The sequence below is a fragment of the Martes martes genome (assembly GCF_963455335.1).
Source record: "Martes martes genome assembly, chromosome: 10".
Taxonomy (NCBI): Eukaryota; Metazoa; Chordata; class Mammalia; order Carnivora; family Mustelidae; genus Martes; species Martes martes.
The window spans coordinates 46,424,642-46,441,270 of NC_137898.1; the positions used below are offsets into that span (position 1 = coordinate 46,424,642).

Consider the following 16,629-nt stretch of genomic DNA (forward strand, 5'->3'; position numbering starts at 1 on the left):
CATGGAAAGGAAGAACAATCAGGCTTACATCTAGTCAGTCTCATCAATTTGATCAAAGGCAAAAATACTGGCAGCAAGGATTCCAGAATTTCATAGAACAGCGAGTTACTCTTTCACGACTGTATCTATTTATTTTGAGGTAGGAGAAGGTAATTTTTTCTTCACTCTTTTGCACATCTCATGCCAAGGCCATGTGTTAAAATCCAACTAATTACAGTGCAGATGGAATGGTTACCTGATTCAACTGAAGGGTGGATTACAAAAGGATATATACAACACCCTTGTAAAATTTCAGAATCACTCTTGTAACTTTCTGAAACAGTATTTCCTACCTGAGGGGCATTTGTAGCCACCAGAAATGCATTTGTCCTCCCTGGATGATCATAATCGTGCATGGCAGCCGCCACATAGAGAGCCATCAATTCCAGCGCAGGAATGTTTGAAGAAAGGCAACCATAGCTCTCATCTGGAATAGAGCAGCTCCTCGAAGAAATGTAAGCAATTTGCCCAGGGCTCATTCTACCACCAGAATCTGAGGAACAAGCAAAATAAACCAGCGTTACATATAACTTCCTCACAAAATGAGACTGAGGAGGGGATTCCCCACAGGTAATACGATTATTTCTCTTGTTGATTAAGCTAAGAAATAAACTATTTATAAACAAAGACTTAAAACAGTCTATTTTCTCCAACATACATGCTCCTAGAGAGGAACAAGGTTAAACATTGATGCTATAGTCACTTACTTCATAAGACACTATGAGATTTTTATAATGTTCTCTTACTTGGGCTAATAATAATTTTTAAAAACCTCTGGTTTTCTTAACACTTACTATTTAAGGACTAGAGATAATGGCCAGCACACAGAAGGTAACAGGATAAAGCAATCTGGAGAATAAAATTTTGTGAAAACTGTATGGAGATTTAGGAATTTAATGTATTAACAAACTAAGTTTCTCAGCATAGGATGCTTTTCAAATCCTACCAGAGAGATAACATTTCATTTGTAGCCCTGATTACAACTCCTCTTCCCCTTCTCTTTTTCCTTCCATAAAGCTCCTTAGAAGACAATGGCAAGAAAAACTGGAAAATGAGAAGATGTAGAAAACTGAGGAATGTCTCATAATTCTCTTTTTATCCTCTAGTTAGGAACAATATTTTCACAATCAACACCATACTTTCCATGCTTTAGTGTCTTACCACTGATTTCTTTCTTTTTTTTTTTTTTTTGCATTTTAGTGGCTTTATCTATTCAGATGGTCATTCTATTAATTTTGCTGAGATGATCTTAATAGGAAGTATAAAAAGGAAAAAATAATCCATATTAGAGAGACAGGAGATTTCACTGACTTCATCGGTGGAAACTAGGAATGATGTTCTGGCTTGTCAGAGTCCAAAATAATCTTCAACATAATTTATTTCACTCAGTATTTGCCATCACATGGATTTTTTTTTTTAAGATCTTATTTATTTATTTGACAGAGATCACAAGTAGTCAGAGCGGCAGGCAGAGAGAGAGGAGGAAGCAGGCTCTCTGCTCTGCAGGATCCTGGGATCATGACCCAAGCTGAAGGCAGAGGCTTTAACCCACTGAGCCACACAGGCACCCCCACATGAATTTTTTAACATAATGACTTTAATACACACTAGTGATAATAATAAAGATACCTCATTATTTTTGTTGTTTATAATATTTTTATTTAAATTGAGTTTTAGAATCACCCACACTAGAACTTTTAAAAAATAATTATAAAAAATTAAGGCAGTTAAATGTAAAAGATATATTTAACATTCAAATTTCTAATAAGACTTAGTTATCAACATCAGCCAATAATTTGAATCTTCCCTATGTTATATGCATTCTGGACTTCCCTAGAATTATAAAGACACATATAAAATAACAAAAATGGCAAAAGACATCCTTTTAAAACTCAGTTACTTAAAACTGACTTATTAGGACTCTAAGATGTATATTCAGTTTTGCTTTTTGTTAACATGAAATTAATACTATGAAAAATAAAATAGCTGGCAAGGACATTTCAGCATAATTATCATAGATCCCATTTGTTTACTTTCTTTCAGAAAATGGTGATTCTTTTAATTGGCTGATTAATTTAAATGGAGGCCTCAGTAAAGGCATCCAGACTGGAAGAGAAGTGTATAGGGTAAACCCTGACAGTTTTCTCCACTTTTTGTACCGTAAGTGCCTGATTTAAGCTTTGCTCTCCCAGGTACCCATTTCACAGAAGCACCACTTCAAAGACGCTGATCTCGAAGAAACACCCAGCCTCCCTGTCTAGATGCACAGCCAGGCCACTTCTGTTTCAGAAATCTTGGTTGATTTCAATAACTGACCATTTGGGCTGCTGGTTTTTTCTCTACCCAAGCTTTAAATTCCTCCTCTTATGTTTTAAATTCACCAATAAAGAGTGAGCCCAATAAAGAGTGAAACCCCCCACTCTTGACCCCAATAAACCTCAGACATGTCTACCTGCATGCATGACTGTGTGTGTTCTCTCCTCCCTCCCTGTGACCTCTCTCTCCTCCTGTGACCTTGCTCTGTGGTCCTACTTATGCTGTGTAATTTTCAATACCTCTAAGTAATAAACCTTTTTTTGTTTTTTAGTTTCTTGATGGTAATCACTAAAGGGCATCTTGTAATCATAGTAACCACAAGAGCTGGTCCAGCCCCAACAATGGTTATTGACAGGCTGAGACCAGCACACAACAAAGAGGTAAAACTATCTCTACTTAGAGATGACATGCTCTTGTATATAGAAAAATCCTAAGAAAGCCACTAAAAAACTATCAGAACTAATAAAAGTGATCATCAAGATTGCAGGATAAAAGATCAATATGCAAAAATCAGTTATTTTTATATATGATAGCAATGAATAATCAAAAAATGAGCCCCCAAAACCTATCCCATTTACACTAGCATCAAAAAGAATGCAATACTTACGAATAAACTTAAAAGAAGTACAAAACCAATATTTTGCAAATTAGAAAATATTATTGAAAGAAGTTAAAGAAGACTTAAATAAGTGGAAAAAATACCCATGCTTATGGACCAGAAGACTTAATACTGTTAAAACAGCAATACTCTCCCAAAATAATCTATAGATTTCATACAATCCCTATCAAAATCCTAGCTGTTTTTTTTTTCTTTCTTTCTTTTTCTTTGGTAGAAATTCACAAGCTGAATCAATCCATATGGAAATACAAGAGAACCAGAAGAGCCAGAACAATCTTGATAAAGAACCAAGTTGAAGGACTTAAACTTACCAATTTCAAAGCTTACTAACAAAGCTTTAGTAATGAAGATAATGTACTGGTATGAGGACAGACATAAAAATCAATGGAATAAAACTGAAAGTCCAGAAAGAAACCCTCATATTTATGGCCAACTGATTTTGTACAAGGGTGCTAAGACCATGCTGAAGAGCCATTTATGTGCCCTGCATGATGTTAGCCTTTTTCATACATTGTTTCATTTAATGCTCACATCTTATAAGGTAGAAATTGATTTAGTAACATTTAAGAGCCAACTATGTGGAGTATATATTAAGAACTCTTCAACAAATGGTTCTGGGACAACTGGATATTCATGTGCAAAAGAAAGACCTCTTCCTTTATCCCCCAAATTAGTTCCAGTGGGTCATAGATCTAAACTTCCTATAACTATGAAACTCCTAGAAGGAAACAAAGGAGTAAACCTTCATAATCTTCGGTGAGGCAAAACCCTTCTTTGATATGATACCAAAAGCATGAGCAAAATAAGAAAAAGATAAATTAGACTTCATCAAAATTTAAAATGTTTGTACTTCAACAGACACCATCAAGAAAGTGAACAGACAACTTACAGAATGGGAGAAAATAGCTGCAAATCATGAATCTGGTAAGGAACTTATATCTAAAATCTACAAAGAACTCCTACAGCTCAATAATAAAAAGACAAAGGACCAAATTTTAAAATGGTGGAAAGACATGAATAGAAGACAGACAAATGGCACGGCATTCAACATTATTCGCCATTAGGTAAATGTAAATCCAAACTGCAGTGAAATACCACTGCGCAGCCATGAGAATGGCTATCAGAAAGATAATAACAAGAAGTGGCAAAAAATTGGATTGTTGGTGAGAAAATAAAATAGTGCAGCCACCTTGGAAAACATTTTGGCAGATTCTCAAAATGTTAAGTACAGAATCATCTGATGACCCAGGAATACAGCAGCTAGGAATGTGCCCAAGAGAAATGAAAACATATCCACACAAGAACTAGTACAAGAATATTTATAGCAGCATTATTCATAATAGTCCCAAAGCAGAAAGAACCCAAAAGTCCACCAATGTTTGGGTGGTAGGAGAATGAGAAAGAGGAAGAAAAAATTTGCTTATTATATAAAATAAATAGCAATGAGGAAAATGCATATGGCTATTATAGACTTCACTTCTGAGACTGGTCTCATAGCTGGACCTCAGATTCCTCATCTTCTTATTCCATCTTCCCTTTGTCCTCAGCCCGCATCTCTACTGATCATGGTACTCTGCCTAGTGGAATGACCTATATTTTCCAAGGTCTGCACTGTTGGGATCCTGATGACAGTTGATCACCGCAGTTTTCCATTATCTTTTGTCACTGGACATGGGAGTACCGAAAAGGCCAAAAAAAAAAAAAAAAAAAAATCCCCTACATTACATCTTCCCATGTATAGTAGGAACCTATTTCCTCTCGATAGTAAGGATCAGACAATATCAATCACTATCATCAAACGGGCTAAAATATGAAAATATTCTAAGAAAATAGCTACATCTACAAACAGAAAAGCTGAAGAAAATGATCTGATGGAAGTACAGAACTAATGGAAGGAATAAGGAGGATGAGAAAAGAGTAAATATGGCATGGCAGAAAACCTAATGGCAGTTCTTTGGACTCAATGACCAAAGACTATAAAGCAACAGCTGAGCCTATGACATCCGCCCTGATTAGCATGATCACGTTTCTCAGGCGTTTGTAACTAAGCAGATTCTGTCCTGATGGGTGTGGGTGTGTGTATGTATCTCACTGGAGTAGTTCTTCCCTCTTTTACAAATTAGAGTAAGAGAACCATGTTATGTAAATTAGTACATTTGTATAAATAATTGTATTTATGATGAGGAACAGAACTTCTTTGGGAGCAAAACATAAATGTTATGAAAGGTTTTTAATGTCATCATTTACATGCTTACATAAGGCTTTTAAGTATGGCCATTTTCACTGTGTAGGTTATATATTTTAAATTTACATGATACGCCTACAACAAGAAAACCAAGAACTGAAAGAAAAGAACAAATGATTATCATGCTATTCCAGACAGCAAGCCACAGGATGGGACACAGAGAAGAAATATGGTAGATTCAACAGTACTGCATCTTAACTTAACTTAAGGTGAATTGTAGCTTTCCTAATTTGCATACCATTACTATGCATCAAAATTTATATAGTTATTTACATGTACCAAAGTTTACTTAGTGCAATTTTTAAAAGAAGAGAGGTAATGAAATGAGAAAGCTTGATTTATTATTTCTGGACAAACAAAAGGAAACTTGTAGACGGAAGTACCTGTTTCATTTCCTGTTGCATGGTCATTGTGGATCTGCTGTAACCCAGGAACTGGCCGCGTTGTCAGATACCAAACTGCATGCAGGACATCTGTGGCATGTATGCGATTGTGATCTAAAGTCATCAAAACGTTTTATAAAAATGTTATGTTAAACATAGGACTTTTTTTTTAAAGGATTTTATTTATTTGACAGAGAGAGAGCTCGCAGAAGCAGGGGGAGCAGGAAAGGGAAAGGAAGGCTCCCCACTGAGCAGGGAGCCTGACGTGGGACTCGATCCCAGGACCCCAGAGTCATGACCTGAGCTGAAGTCAGACGCCTAACCATTTGAGCCACCCAGGTGCCCCAACATCGGACATTTTTTAAACTACAATAATTTTCTACTATCTTACCCCCTCATTAATAAAATGTATGGCTTGGAATAACTTCCCACAATTATGTTTCATCTCTCTTTTTTTTTTTTTTTTTTTTTTTTTAAGGAGGCTCAGTGCCCAACACAGGGCTTGAACTTACAACCCTGAGATCAAGAGTAGCATGTTTCAGTGACTGGGCCAGCCAGGAACCTTTGGTTTCATCTTACTTTTTTAAAGTCTCTCAATGTATTAAAAAGTTCTCTTATAAAAACTTTCACAAATACTATGAAAACATAGTAAGACAGTCACAGAAAAGGCAAGTAACAAGGGCTAATTGAAAGGCACTGAAAACTTTACTGAAGGTTGCTATTTTGTAGCTTTAAAAATACTATGTAAATAGTGCGTGGATTAGGGAGACCAATGTTTGTATACAGGCAACACTTAAAAATTGTAGATACTTGAACTCCCCCCTCCCCTGCACAAAAAACCACATACACCACCCCCCCCCCAAAAAAAAGATGAGACATACCTATCTTTCAGGCCTGCTGGAAGGACGAAATGTTAAAATGGCATACAAAAACATCCAGAACAGTGTCTGAGACACAGCACATAATCAAGCAAACACTGGTTTGCTGAATATCACCATGTGAAAAGGCAAGACCTATAAGTGAGACCCAGTTTTGCCATTTCTAAGAGTTTTAGGATCTTGGGAAAGATTCTTCTGAGTTTGTACTTCTCACCTGTGAAAGGTAGATAATATAAACTTTCCAACAAAGATTAAATGATATAATCTCCATGGATCTAATGATTACAGTCACAGTTGATATTCCATAAAAGTCCAGCACTTCAACAGTTAATGAGTACCAGGTACAATCAGCAGATGACCCAATACTAAGTCTTCAGGCCATCCATGTGACGGGATGTCAGTCTGTGAGGAGCTCAATTATTCATATAGTGAACACCTTTTACTGACCTTTTACTATGTGCCAGGAATTGTACTCTGCGCTTTCTGTGGCTTATCACTATGAATGGAGTAGAGACTAGTGTAATTTCCATTTGTAAATCTGGATACTAAAGTTTAAAAAAGTTAGATCCAGAGGCTCTTTTCTTAATATCCTATTCGGAGCTGACAGTGAAGACTCTTTACTGCCTCTTTTTTTTCCCATTCCCCTTCCTCTGAAGCCCATTTTAAAGTATCATTTTAGGGGCACCTGGGTGGCTCAGTGAGTTAAGCATCTGTCTTCAGCTCGGGTCATGATCTCAGTGTCCTGGGACTGAGTCCTGAGTTGGGCTCCTTGCTCAGCAGGGAGTCTGTTCTTCCATCTCCCTCTGCCTCTTCCCTCTGCTCGTGCATGCGCGTGCTCTCTCTCTCTCTCAAATAAATAAGTACAAAAAAATAAGGTATCACTTTATTCTATTTATAAAACGCAGTCAATTTTTAAAAAGCAGACTTTATAAGTGGAAATTATAGCACATATAACACACATTAAGTATCATTACTAGTGAGTTATACCAATTTAAGAATAATATGCTCTGTGTTTATATGAGTGATTTCCCAAAATGTGTCCATATGAAGGGAAACTGTAGAATATATAGATGTATAAGGAAACCTTATTATTTCCCAATATGAAATTCAAATTATATTTTGCCATAAAATCAAGTAGACATTAGCAATTACTCCATAAGTCAGGGCACAGTTAAAACTGGAAATTCTATGGATAATTTTTAAGTATTTTGAAGTCAAGAATTTTCTGACACTCTTAATTACCAAATATTTTAAAAGATAAGATACTCAGATGAATAATTACTAACACAAAGTTGTAGGCCATATGATAATTAAGGGAAAGAGCACATTTTAAATATATGTCTGTATTGTGGTTCACTGTATGAAACACAAATAAGAAAATACACCAAAATGTTAATAATTAGTCCATTAACTCTAGGTAGCAGGATATAGATTACTTTTTTAAATCCCTATTTAAAATTTTTCCAGACATGTAATTTAAAAAGTGTTTAGATCTGAAGGGAAAAATAGTTTCAAAACCAGTATTATCTGAACTTAATAAGATCTGCTGATACGTACAAGGAATGTCTCGGTAGCCATTCTCCAAAGCACGAAAATAGTTCATGAACTGCAGAGTGGGGATCTTAAATATTTCCAATAAGCCAGTGTCTTGAAATAAGGTATACATAACCTAAAGGTCAATTAAAATAAAATTCACGTTAAAAGTCAGAATTTCTTTTTTTTTTTTTAAGATTTTATTTATGTATTTGAGACAGAGATCACAAGTAGGCAGAGAGGCAGGCAGAGAGAGAGGGGGAAACAGGTTCCCTGCTGAGCAGAGAGCCTGATTCGGGGCTTGATCCCAGGACCCCGAGATCATGACCTGAGCTGAAGGCAGAGCCACCCAGGCACCCCAAAAGTCAGAATTTCTATTTGCAATTGAGTAGAATATGTTTTTGTGATTTGCATTTGGGAACATTACCATGTACATTTGTCTTTAAGTTAATAATTTATTAAAAACTTCCCTACAAGAAATTCTTTTCAAAACATTAAAAAGGAAGACATCACCCTAAAGCCCTTGAAAACCAAAGAAAGATTACTATATCATGTCCCAGTTTTAAAATTTTTCCACTCTGCCCTTTAGGTTTTTTATTTACAGTTTATTAAGGGGCATATGAATTCTATTCTTCTCTAGTCCTAGGTGTTAACAGAAGTCAGAACAAAATATTTATTACATTTTTGTCCCTAAAGACTTCAATGAGATGAAACTATATGCCCTCCACATAATTTACCCTCATGTTTGTACATTTCATAAATAAGAATACTTTAAATACTTCAAATACTTTGAAGAGAATGAGAATGCTATTTTGGGAAGGTTAATCTGATGCTGTGGGATGAACCCCTCAGGGGAACCTTGAGTCTGGGTAGTTAAAAAGAAAGTATTTTTCCATGGTTCTAGCATGAAATGAACCATCTGGCCTTGGGTAAAATACATGGAGGGCAGGTGTAAAAAAATAAAGTATAGGTTTCAGTGGTTAGAACTAGCTCACCTTTCACATCTTTTTCAACCTCAGGCTTCAATATAAAGTAACTCTATTCTGCAGTAAAATTAAATTCCACTAACATGGGCCAAAAAAACTACTTTTCACTTATTCAATAAAATTATATGAAATACATTACATATGATAATTATTTTTATATATGGGTTTATGTATATAGATTTCTCTTTTCAAACTTTCTACTGAAAACTACATTTTTGTGAAAAAAAGAATTCAGTAAACAATGTTGAATTTGTGCCTAAGCCAGTACTACACGTTTTTATATTTTGTGTTTTATAAAGATTCAAGAAAAAACTAATTTGTAATTTTAAAAAAGTAGAGATTTTAAACAAACCTGACTAAGGATCCTTCCTGATTTCTCTCCCATTTTTTCTACAACTTCAAATATTTGAAAATTCCAGTTGCTCATCTTTTCTATTAAGGAATCATAATCTTCTATTAAAATCAGGTCCAGTGATGCTTCCTGTTCAATCTGCACATATGGGGGAGAAAACAGAAACCAACTTAACCCTACCTTTTAAAAATAGTTAAATCCACACCTAAATGAGAACACTTAAAACTGAACATTAAAAAATGGTCAATACTATTTTCTACAAAAGTTACTCTCAAATAGAATGTGTACTTCCAATTTTCCCTCTTTGTAAAATGCTATTTTCAGAAAAATGTAAAAATGTCTTCTAGGCATCAGAAGACTTATTAATCCTCACAGTACTTTTACAAATAAAATTACTGTCTTTCCTAAGCACTATACACAAATCTAAAATCCACTGTTTTCATTTTAGAAGTTACAGCTACTAAAGGATAATAGAAAGAGACTCCTAACTTTATACTGGCACTTATTACTAGTTTAACTTCCCAAAAGGAATGGTTTCCCCCCCAAAAAGCTTAAATTTGGAACTTAAGAACAAAAAAATTGCTATTGTAAATAAGCAGATTTTGTTTTTTAATGCTTTATGCACCTGTTCTTCATACCCTTACCACATACAATGAAGAAAATATCAGCACAGAAAGTACTGTATCTACTATAAAACTAAATAAAATGGATTCATGTGTTCGTTCTACAAGAATGCACTTCGTTGTTCTAGGAGGATGGATTCAGAAGTACGGCAGACCCTTGGACAACACAAGTTTGAACCACGCAGGTCCGCTACCCCACCGATTTCTGCACGACAGTGCTGTAAGGAGAGTGAGTTCTCCCAGGACTATAAGCACCGTACATACAGTACTGCACTCTCTCCTCTTCAGGACTTTTAATCACATTCTTTGCTCCAGCTTATTTCATTGCAAGAATACAGTATAAAGTACCTATAACATACAAAATATGTGTTAACTGGCTTTGTGTTTATGCTATCATTAAGACTTCTGATCAACTGAAGGTTGTTAACAATGAAGTTCTAGGGGAGTCAAAAGTTATATGTGGATTTTAGACTATGTGTGGGAGGATCAGGACCCCTAATACCAGCCTTGTTCAAGGGTCAACTGTAATTATTTTTTTTTTTAAAGATTTTATTTATTTATTTGACAGACAGATCACAAGTAGGCATAGAGGCAGGCAGAGAGAGAAGGGAGGAAGCAGGCTCCCTGCTGAGCAGAGAGCCCGATGCGGGGCTCGATCCCAGGACGATGGGACCATGACCTGAGCCGAAGGCAGCGGCTTTAACCCACTGAGCCACCCAGGCGCCCCAACTGTAATTATTTTTAACCCAAGTTTTTCTTTAATATGATATAAGGACTTTTTAGTAAAATATTTAAAAATACTATTATATTAAAAATCTTGTTCTGGGCAAAGATAGTGGAACTTGTACTAAGCTAATGTTATATTTCACCTTAACATAATCATATGGAAAGTTTGTCTTTTACATTTGGTTGCTGTTCATTCTGTGCCTCTTCTGTTAGGTGATCATCACCTTCCAAAAGTAATTTTCTGTAGTCTCTGTTCTCTGTTTCCACTTCTTGTCGTGCTTCTGTACAGCTGAATGATTGTTTTGAGGGAACAGTGCTGTCTTCGTCACCTTTCAAAAAACACATATAGTAGTATTAAGAATAAACTTGCCCTATATGCATAGTTTTATAAGGAAAATTACTTATAAAAAATATTCAAATGGGGCGCCTGGGTGGCTCAATTGGCTAAGTGTCTGCCTTTGGCTCAGGTCATGATCTCAGGGTCCTGGGATAGAACCCTGCGTCAGGCTCTGCACTCAGTGAGGAGCCTGCTTCTCTCTCCCTTTCCCCCTCTCCCCTTGCTTATGTGCATACCTTCTCTGTCAAATAAACAAATAAAATCTTAAAAAAAAAAAAAAAAAGGAAAAGTCAGTCCCTATCAATAGGAGTTTTTTAGCAATTTGATGTATACAATTCCAACATCTGAAATTGTTTGAGTTTTGGCTATGAAAGCTCTAGATTCTTAATTATAGCTGAATGCGATCAAGGTACATCTAAAAATTAAAACACAGTACCATTTATTGTGAATTATTTCTCTACCAATGTGATTAATAATACTCTTTTTTCCCAAATCGCACAGGAAAGGGAAGCAGCACTGGTAGCTAAACAGCACTCATTCACATGTAAAAAAAAAAAAAAAAATTACATTCATTCTGCGGTAATATTATAAGTAGGAAACTTCCCCGAAACCCATCAACAGAAGAATAAATAAATGTAATGTATCCACACAACTGAACACTGTGGAACAAAGAGAATGAACTCCAACCACATGGGTGATTCTGAAAAATACAATGCTGAATGAAGGAAGCCAGACACAAAGGTACAGACTCTGATTCTCCTTATGAAAAATTCAACAACATACCAAAACTGACACATATGAGTACTGAAAGCCAAGACAAATGTTATCTTTAAAGGGTATACCAGGGGCGGGGGGCATGAGGAGAAATTCAGAGGGGCTGGTAATAGTTTATTAGTTTAATGATCTGAGTGATTACACATGTGTTTAAGTGTATGAATACCCATCAAGTTATAAAGTTATGATTCATTCGCTCTTCAATATGCAGGGGTTTTTCCTAAGTAAAAGCTTTTTTAAAAAGATTTTATTTATTTTATTTGAAAGAGAGCACACATGCAGGCACGCAACAAGCAGAGGGAGGGAGAAAGGGACAGAATCTCAAGTAGACGCCCTGTTGAGCATGTGGGGCTCGATCTCACAACGCTAAGATCATGACCTGACCCAAAACCAAGAGTCAGATGCTTAACTGACTGAGCCACCCAGGCACCCCTAGGTAAAAGAGTTTTTAAGAGTACTTATTGGCGGGGCGCCTGGGTGGTTCAGTCAGTTAGGCAGGTGCTTTTGGCTCAGGTCATGATCCCAAGGTCCTGGGATCAAGCTCCACATCAGGCTCCCTGCTCAGTGGGGAGCCTGCTGCTTCCTCTCCTTCTGCTTCTCCCCCTGCTTATGATTTCTCTGTGTCTGTCTCTCTGTCAAATAAATATATATATTTTTAAAAAGTACTTATTGGGATTGAATTTCAGAAGAACTACGTTCAGATCCCAATTTTTCTACTTGATAATGACAAGTTCTTTTCCCCATAAAGTATGGATAATAAGATCTATCTTACTAGATGTTACATAAAATAAATGATCAATAAATGTTAGTCAAATCTGAATCTAACACTGAATATACAAAAGAATCATTAACTAATGATGATCAGGAAATATCCTTTGGAAAATACTGGTTTTTCCCAATGAAAAACATAACAAATGAAATTTAGAATATGCAACTACTCTTGGTAGGTCAAGGCAGTACTATTAATATGTATATAATAATATTCCAAAATAGCCATCATGACATATGAGGTTCATTACATACTTTTTTTTTTTTTAAGATTTTATTTATGTATTTGAAGGGGGGGAGGGCAGAGGTAGAAGCAGACTCCCCATCGAGCAGGGAGCCTGATGCAGAACTTGATCCCAGGACCGAGAGATCATGACCTCAGCCAAAGGCAAACATTTAACCGGCTGAGCCACCTGGACGCCCCATACATACTTTTTAATGATCCAAACTCCTAATAACTATATTTTACATAGAACAGTAACAAAAACAGTTGAAATAAATGTAATCTTTTCAAAATTGTCTGCAACACTATCGCTTAGCCCCCTTGCACTCTTCTGAAATGTATTTCTGTCACTCCTCCATCAACACACAGCATTTATTTCCTAATCCCCTGGAATACAGACAGCCTGTGTGACTGCTCTGATTAACAGAATAGGGCATAGGTAACACTTTGTCTGTTCTGGACTGAGCTATTAACTTGATTGACAGCTTCTACTTCCTCCTCTCCTGAAATCCAGCAAACATGTTGGAAGAAGCCCATAGAGAGGTCATATTCAGACGGACTAGTCAATAGTCAACAGACACATGACTGATCCCATCTTGGAAATTCAGTCCAGTCATTCTTTATTCCTTCGGATGACTATCACTCTTACCAATATCTGACTGCGATCACATGAGAGTCCTCAAGTGAGACTCTCCCAGCTGATACCAGTCAATCCAAAGAACTGTGTGTGTGTATAATATAGTATTTTATATATATACACACACACACACACACACACACACACATATGTGTGTGTGTGTGTGTGTGTGGAGAGAGAGAGAGAGAGAGAGGGAGGGAGAGTATAACATACTATATAATTTAACAATTTTAGTAAATTTAAAGAGTTGTACAACCATTAGGACAATCTGGTTTTAGAACATTCTCATCGCCCCAAAAAGTACCCTCCTGCTTATTTACAGTTAATCTCTATTTTCATCCTATTCACTGTTCTGATTATTGTTCCTGTACATTCACCTTTTCTAGCATCTTATATAATTAGAATCATACAATATGGAATCTTTTGAGCCTGGATTCTTTCACTTAAAATAATGTTTTGAGGTCTATCTATGTAGTGATATGTATCAGATAAAATTACATTGTATGAATGAAAAATACCACATGGTATTTTTCCAGTCACAAGTTAATGGACATTTGGATCATCTCCAGTTTTGCAACATTACCAATAATGTCATAACATTCACAATCCTATCTCTGAGTGCTCATATGTTTTCTCATGGATAAATCCTTAGCTATGGTATTACTGGGTGATACATTTATGTGTAATTTTTAAAGAGACTGTCAGAATGTTTTCCAAAGTGGTATACCATTTTATATTCCCATCAGCAATGCATAAATGTTCTAATTTCTCTGAATCCTTGCTAACACTTGGTACTTTTTTATTACAGTTATTCTAATTTGAGTATAGTGGTATCTCACTGTAGTATTAATTTGCATTTCCTTAATGACTAATGATGTCATTCATCTTTTCATGTGTTCATTACCCATTTGTTTATTCCTTCACCAAATAACTCAGACCAAAATATCAGACATCTGCTGCCCATTTTTTGAGTTGACTTCTTAATAATGAATTATAAATGTTCTTTATGTATTATGGATATAAGACCTAATCAGATGTATAATTTCCAAATATTTTCTTTCAATCTGTGGTTTGTCTTTTCATTTTCTTATTGTTGTCTTTTGAAGTGGGAAAGTTTTTAATTTTGCTAAAGCCCAGTTTGTCATTTTTTTCTTGCTGAAGCCCAGTTGGTCATTTTTTCTTTCACAGACTTTGCTTTTGGTATGGTATCTAAGAATGCTTTATTCAACTCATGGTCACAAAGACTATATCCTATATTTTCTTCTATAAGTTTCAAGGTTTTAACTTACACTTAGGTCTATGATCTATTTTGAGTTACTTTCTGTATATACAGTAAGAGTCCAAATTCTTCCCTTGACAAGTGGATATCTAATTGTCTTGGCCCCATTTGGTAAAAAAAAAAACAAAAAAACAAAACTATCCTCTCTCTTTGGAATTGTCTTGGCTTCGATATCAAAATTCAACTTATCATAAATGCCTGAATCTATTTTTGGACTTGCAATTCTGTTACACTAATCTACAGGCTCATTGTTGTGCCAATACCTCACTACCTTAATTACAGTGACTTTATAGTAAGTTTTGAAATCAGATAGTGTCAGTCCTCCAAATTTGTTTTTTCTCCAAATTGTTTTGGCTGTTGTTTGCTTGTTGGTAAGATTTTATTTATTTGAGAGATGAGGAAGTGAGAGCAAGCACAAACAAGCAAGGTGAAGGGCAGAGGGAGAAGCAGGCTTCCTGGTGAGCAGGGAGCCCAATGCGGGCACGATCCCAGGACCCTGGGATCATGATCTGAGCCAAAGGCAGACGCCTAACTGACTAGCCCACCCAGATGCCCTGTTTTGGCTATTGTTGGTCATTGTCTTTCTGTGTAAGATTTAAGACCAATTGTCAATTCCTACCCAAAAAAAAAAAAAAAAAAAAAAAAAAAGCCTGCTAGAATTTGTTAAGAATTACAATGAATTTATAGATCAATTTGGGAGAATAGCCCTACTGACAATACTAATTTTTCCAATCTTTTAATATGAAATGCCTCTCAATTTATTTAAATTTTCTCTAATTTTTATCAATAATGTATTGTTGTTTTTAGTTTATAAATCTCCTTCTTTTGTTAAATTTATTCTAACTACTTCATTCTTATATTACTATAAATTGAAATGTCTTCCTAATTTCAGTTTATGATGGTTCCTTGCTAGTATACAGAAATACAATTTTGTACATCACTGATCTTGCATCTTGTCTCTGCTAAACTGGTTTATTGGTTCTAGTGTGTATGTGTATTCTTTGTGATTTTCTACAAAAGGTTCATATGATCTATAAATATGGGACAGTTTTATTTATTTTCATTCAGGTTGCCTATATTTCTTTTTCTTTCTAATTTTCCTAGCGAGAATCGCCAGTACTATGTTGACTAAAAGTGCTGAAAGCAAAAATCTTTATCTTATTCTTGACCTTAGGAAGAAAGCATTAGTCTTTTTCCATTAAGGATGATGTTCAGGTGTGTGTTTTCCAAAGATGTCCTTTATCAGACTGAAGAACTTCTCTGCTATAACTAGTTTGAGTATTTTTATCATGAAAGAGTCTTAGATTTTATCAAATGTTTTTTCTGCACATATTTAGATTATCATGTCTTTCTCCCCTTTTGTTCTATTAATGTGGTATATATATTATATTGGTTGATTTTCAACTGTTAAACTACTCTTGCATTCCTGGGATAAATACCTTGTGGTCATGGTGTGACCATTTCATATGTTGCTGGACTCAGTTTAATATTATTTTGTTAAGGATTTTTGCGTCTATACACATAAGGGATATTAGTCTGTAGTTTTCTTGGATGCCTTTGTCTGGTTATGACATCAAGATAACACTAGTCCTAAAGAATGCATTGGGAAGTTTTCCCTCTTATTCTATTTTTTGGAAGAGTTTGTGAAGGACTGGTCTTTTCCTTGTGTGTGCGTGTGTGTGTTATACAATTTAAGAACCAACAACTACTGAATTGTATACTTTAAAAGGCTGACTTTTATAGTATGTAAAGAGATCAGTAAGAGCCCATAATCCCTGTGGGGGCCCATCTATTTCTGGTTTGCCTTTATTCTTAGAGGGCTACAGAGTTTACCAAGTTATCCCAATTATGGTAAGCCTTCAACTCCAATCTCTATCTCCCCAGTCCTAAGGAACTACCAAAAGGACTGCT

At 35.6% G+C, this 16,629-nt stretch overlaps 1 protein-coding gene across 2 annotated transcripts in view; it reads right to left on the reverse strand.

Annotated features, from left to right (window-relative positions):
- Window positions 1–16,629, reverse strand: part of PDE3B (phosphodiesterase 3B) — a 180,297-nt gene that overhangs the window by 16,813 nt on the left and 146,855 nt on the right. For both annotated transcript variants that reach the window (XM_080817439.1, XM_080817438.1), the window contains 5 exons: window positions 10,878–11,029; window positions 9,352–9,489; window positions 8,038–8,149; window positions 5,603–5,716; window positions 333–532 (listed from right to left, as the gene is read on the reverse strand). In XM_080817439.1, the coding sequence (XP_080673565.1) occupies window positions 333–532; window positions 5,603–5,716; window positions 8,038–8,149; window positions 9,352–9,489; window positions 10,878–11,029 (716 nt within the window). The remainder of the gene's footprint in view (window positions 1–332; window positions 533–5,602; window positions 5,717–8,037; window positions 8,150–9,351; window positions 9,490–10,877; window positions 11,030–16,629) is intronic.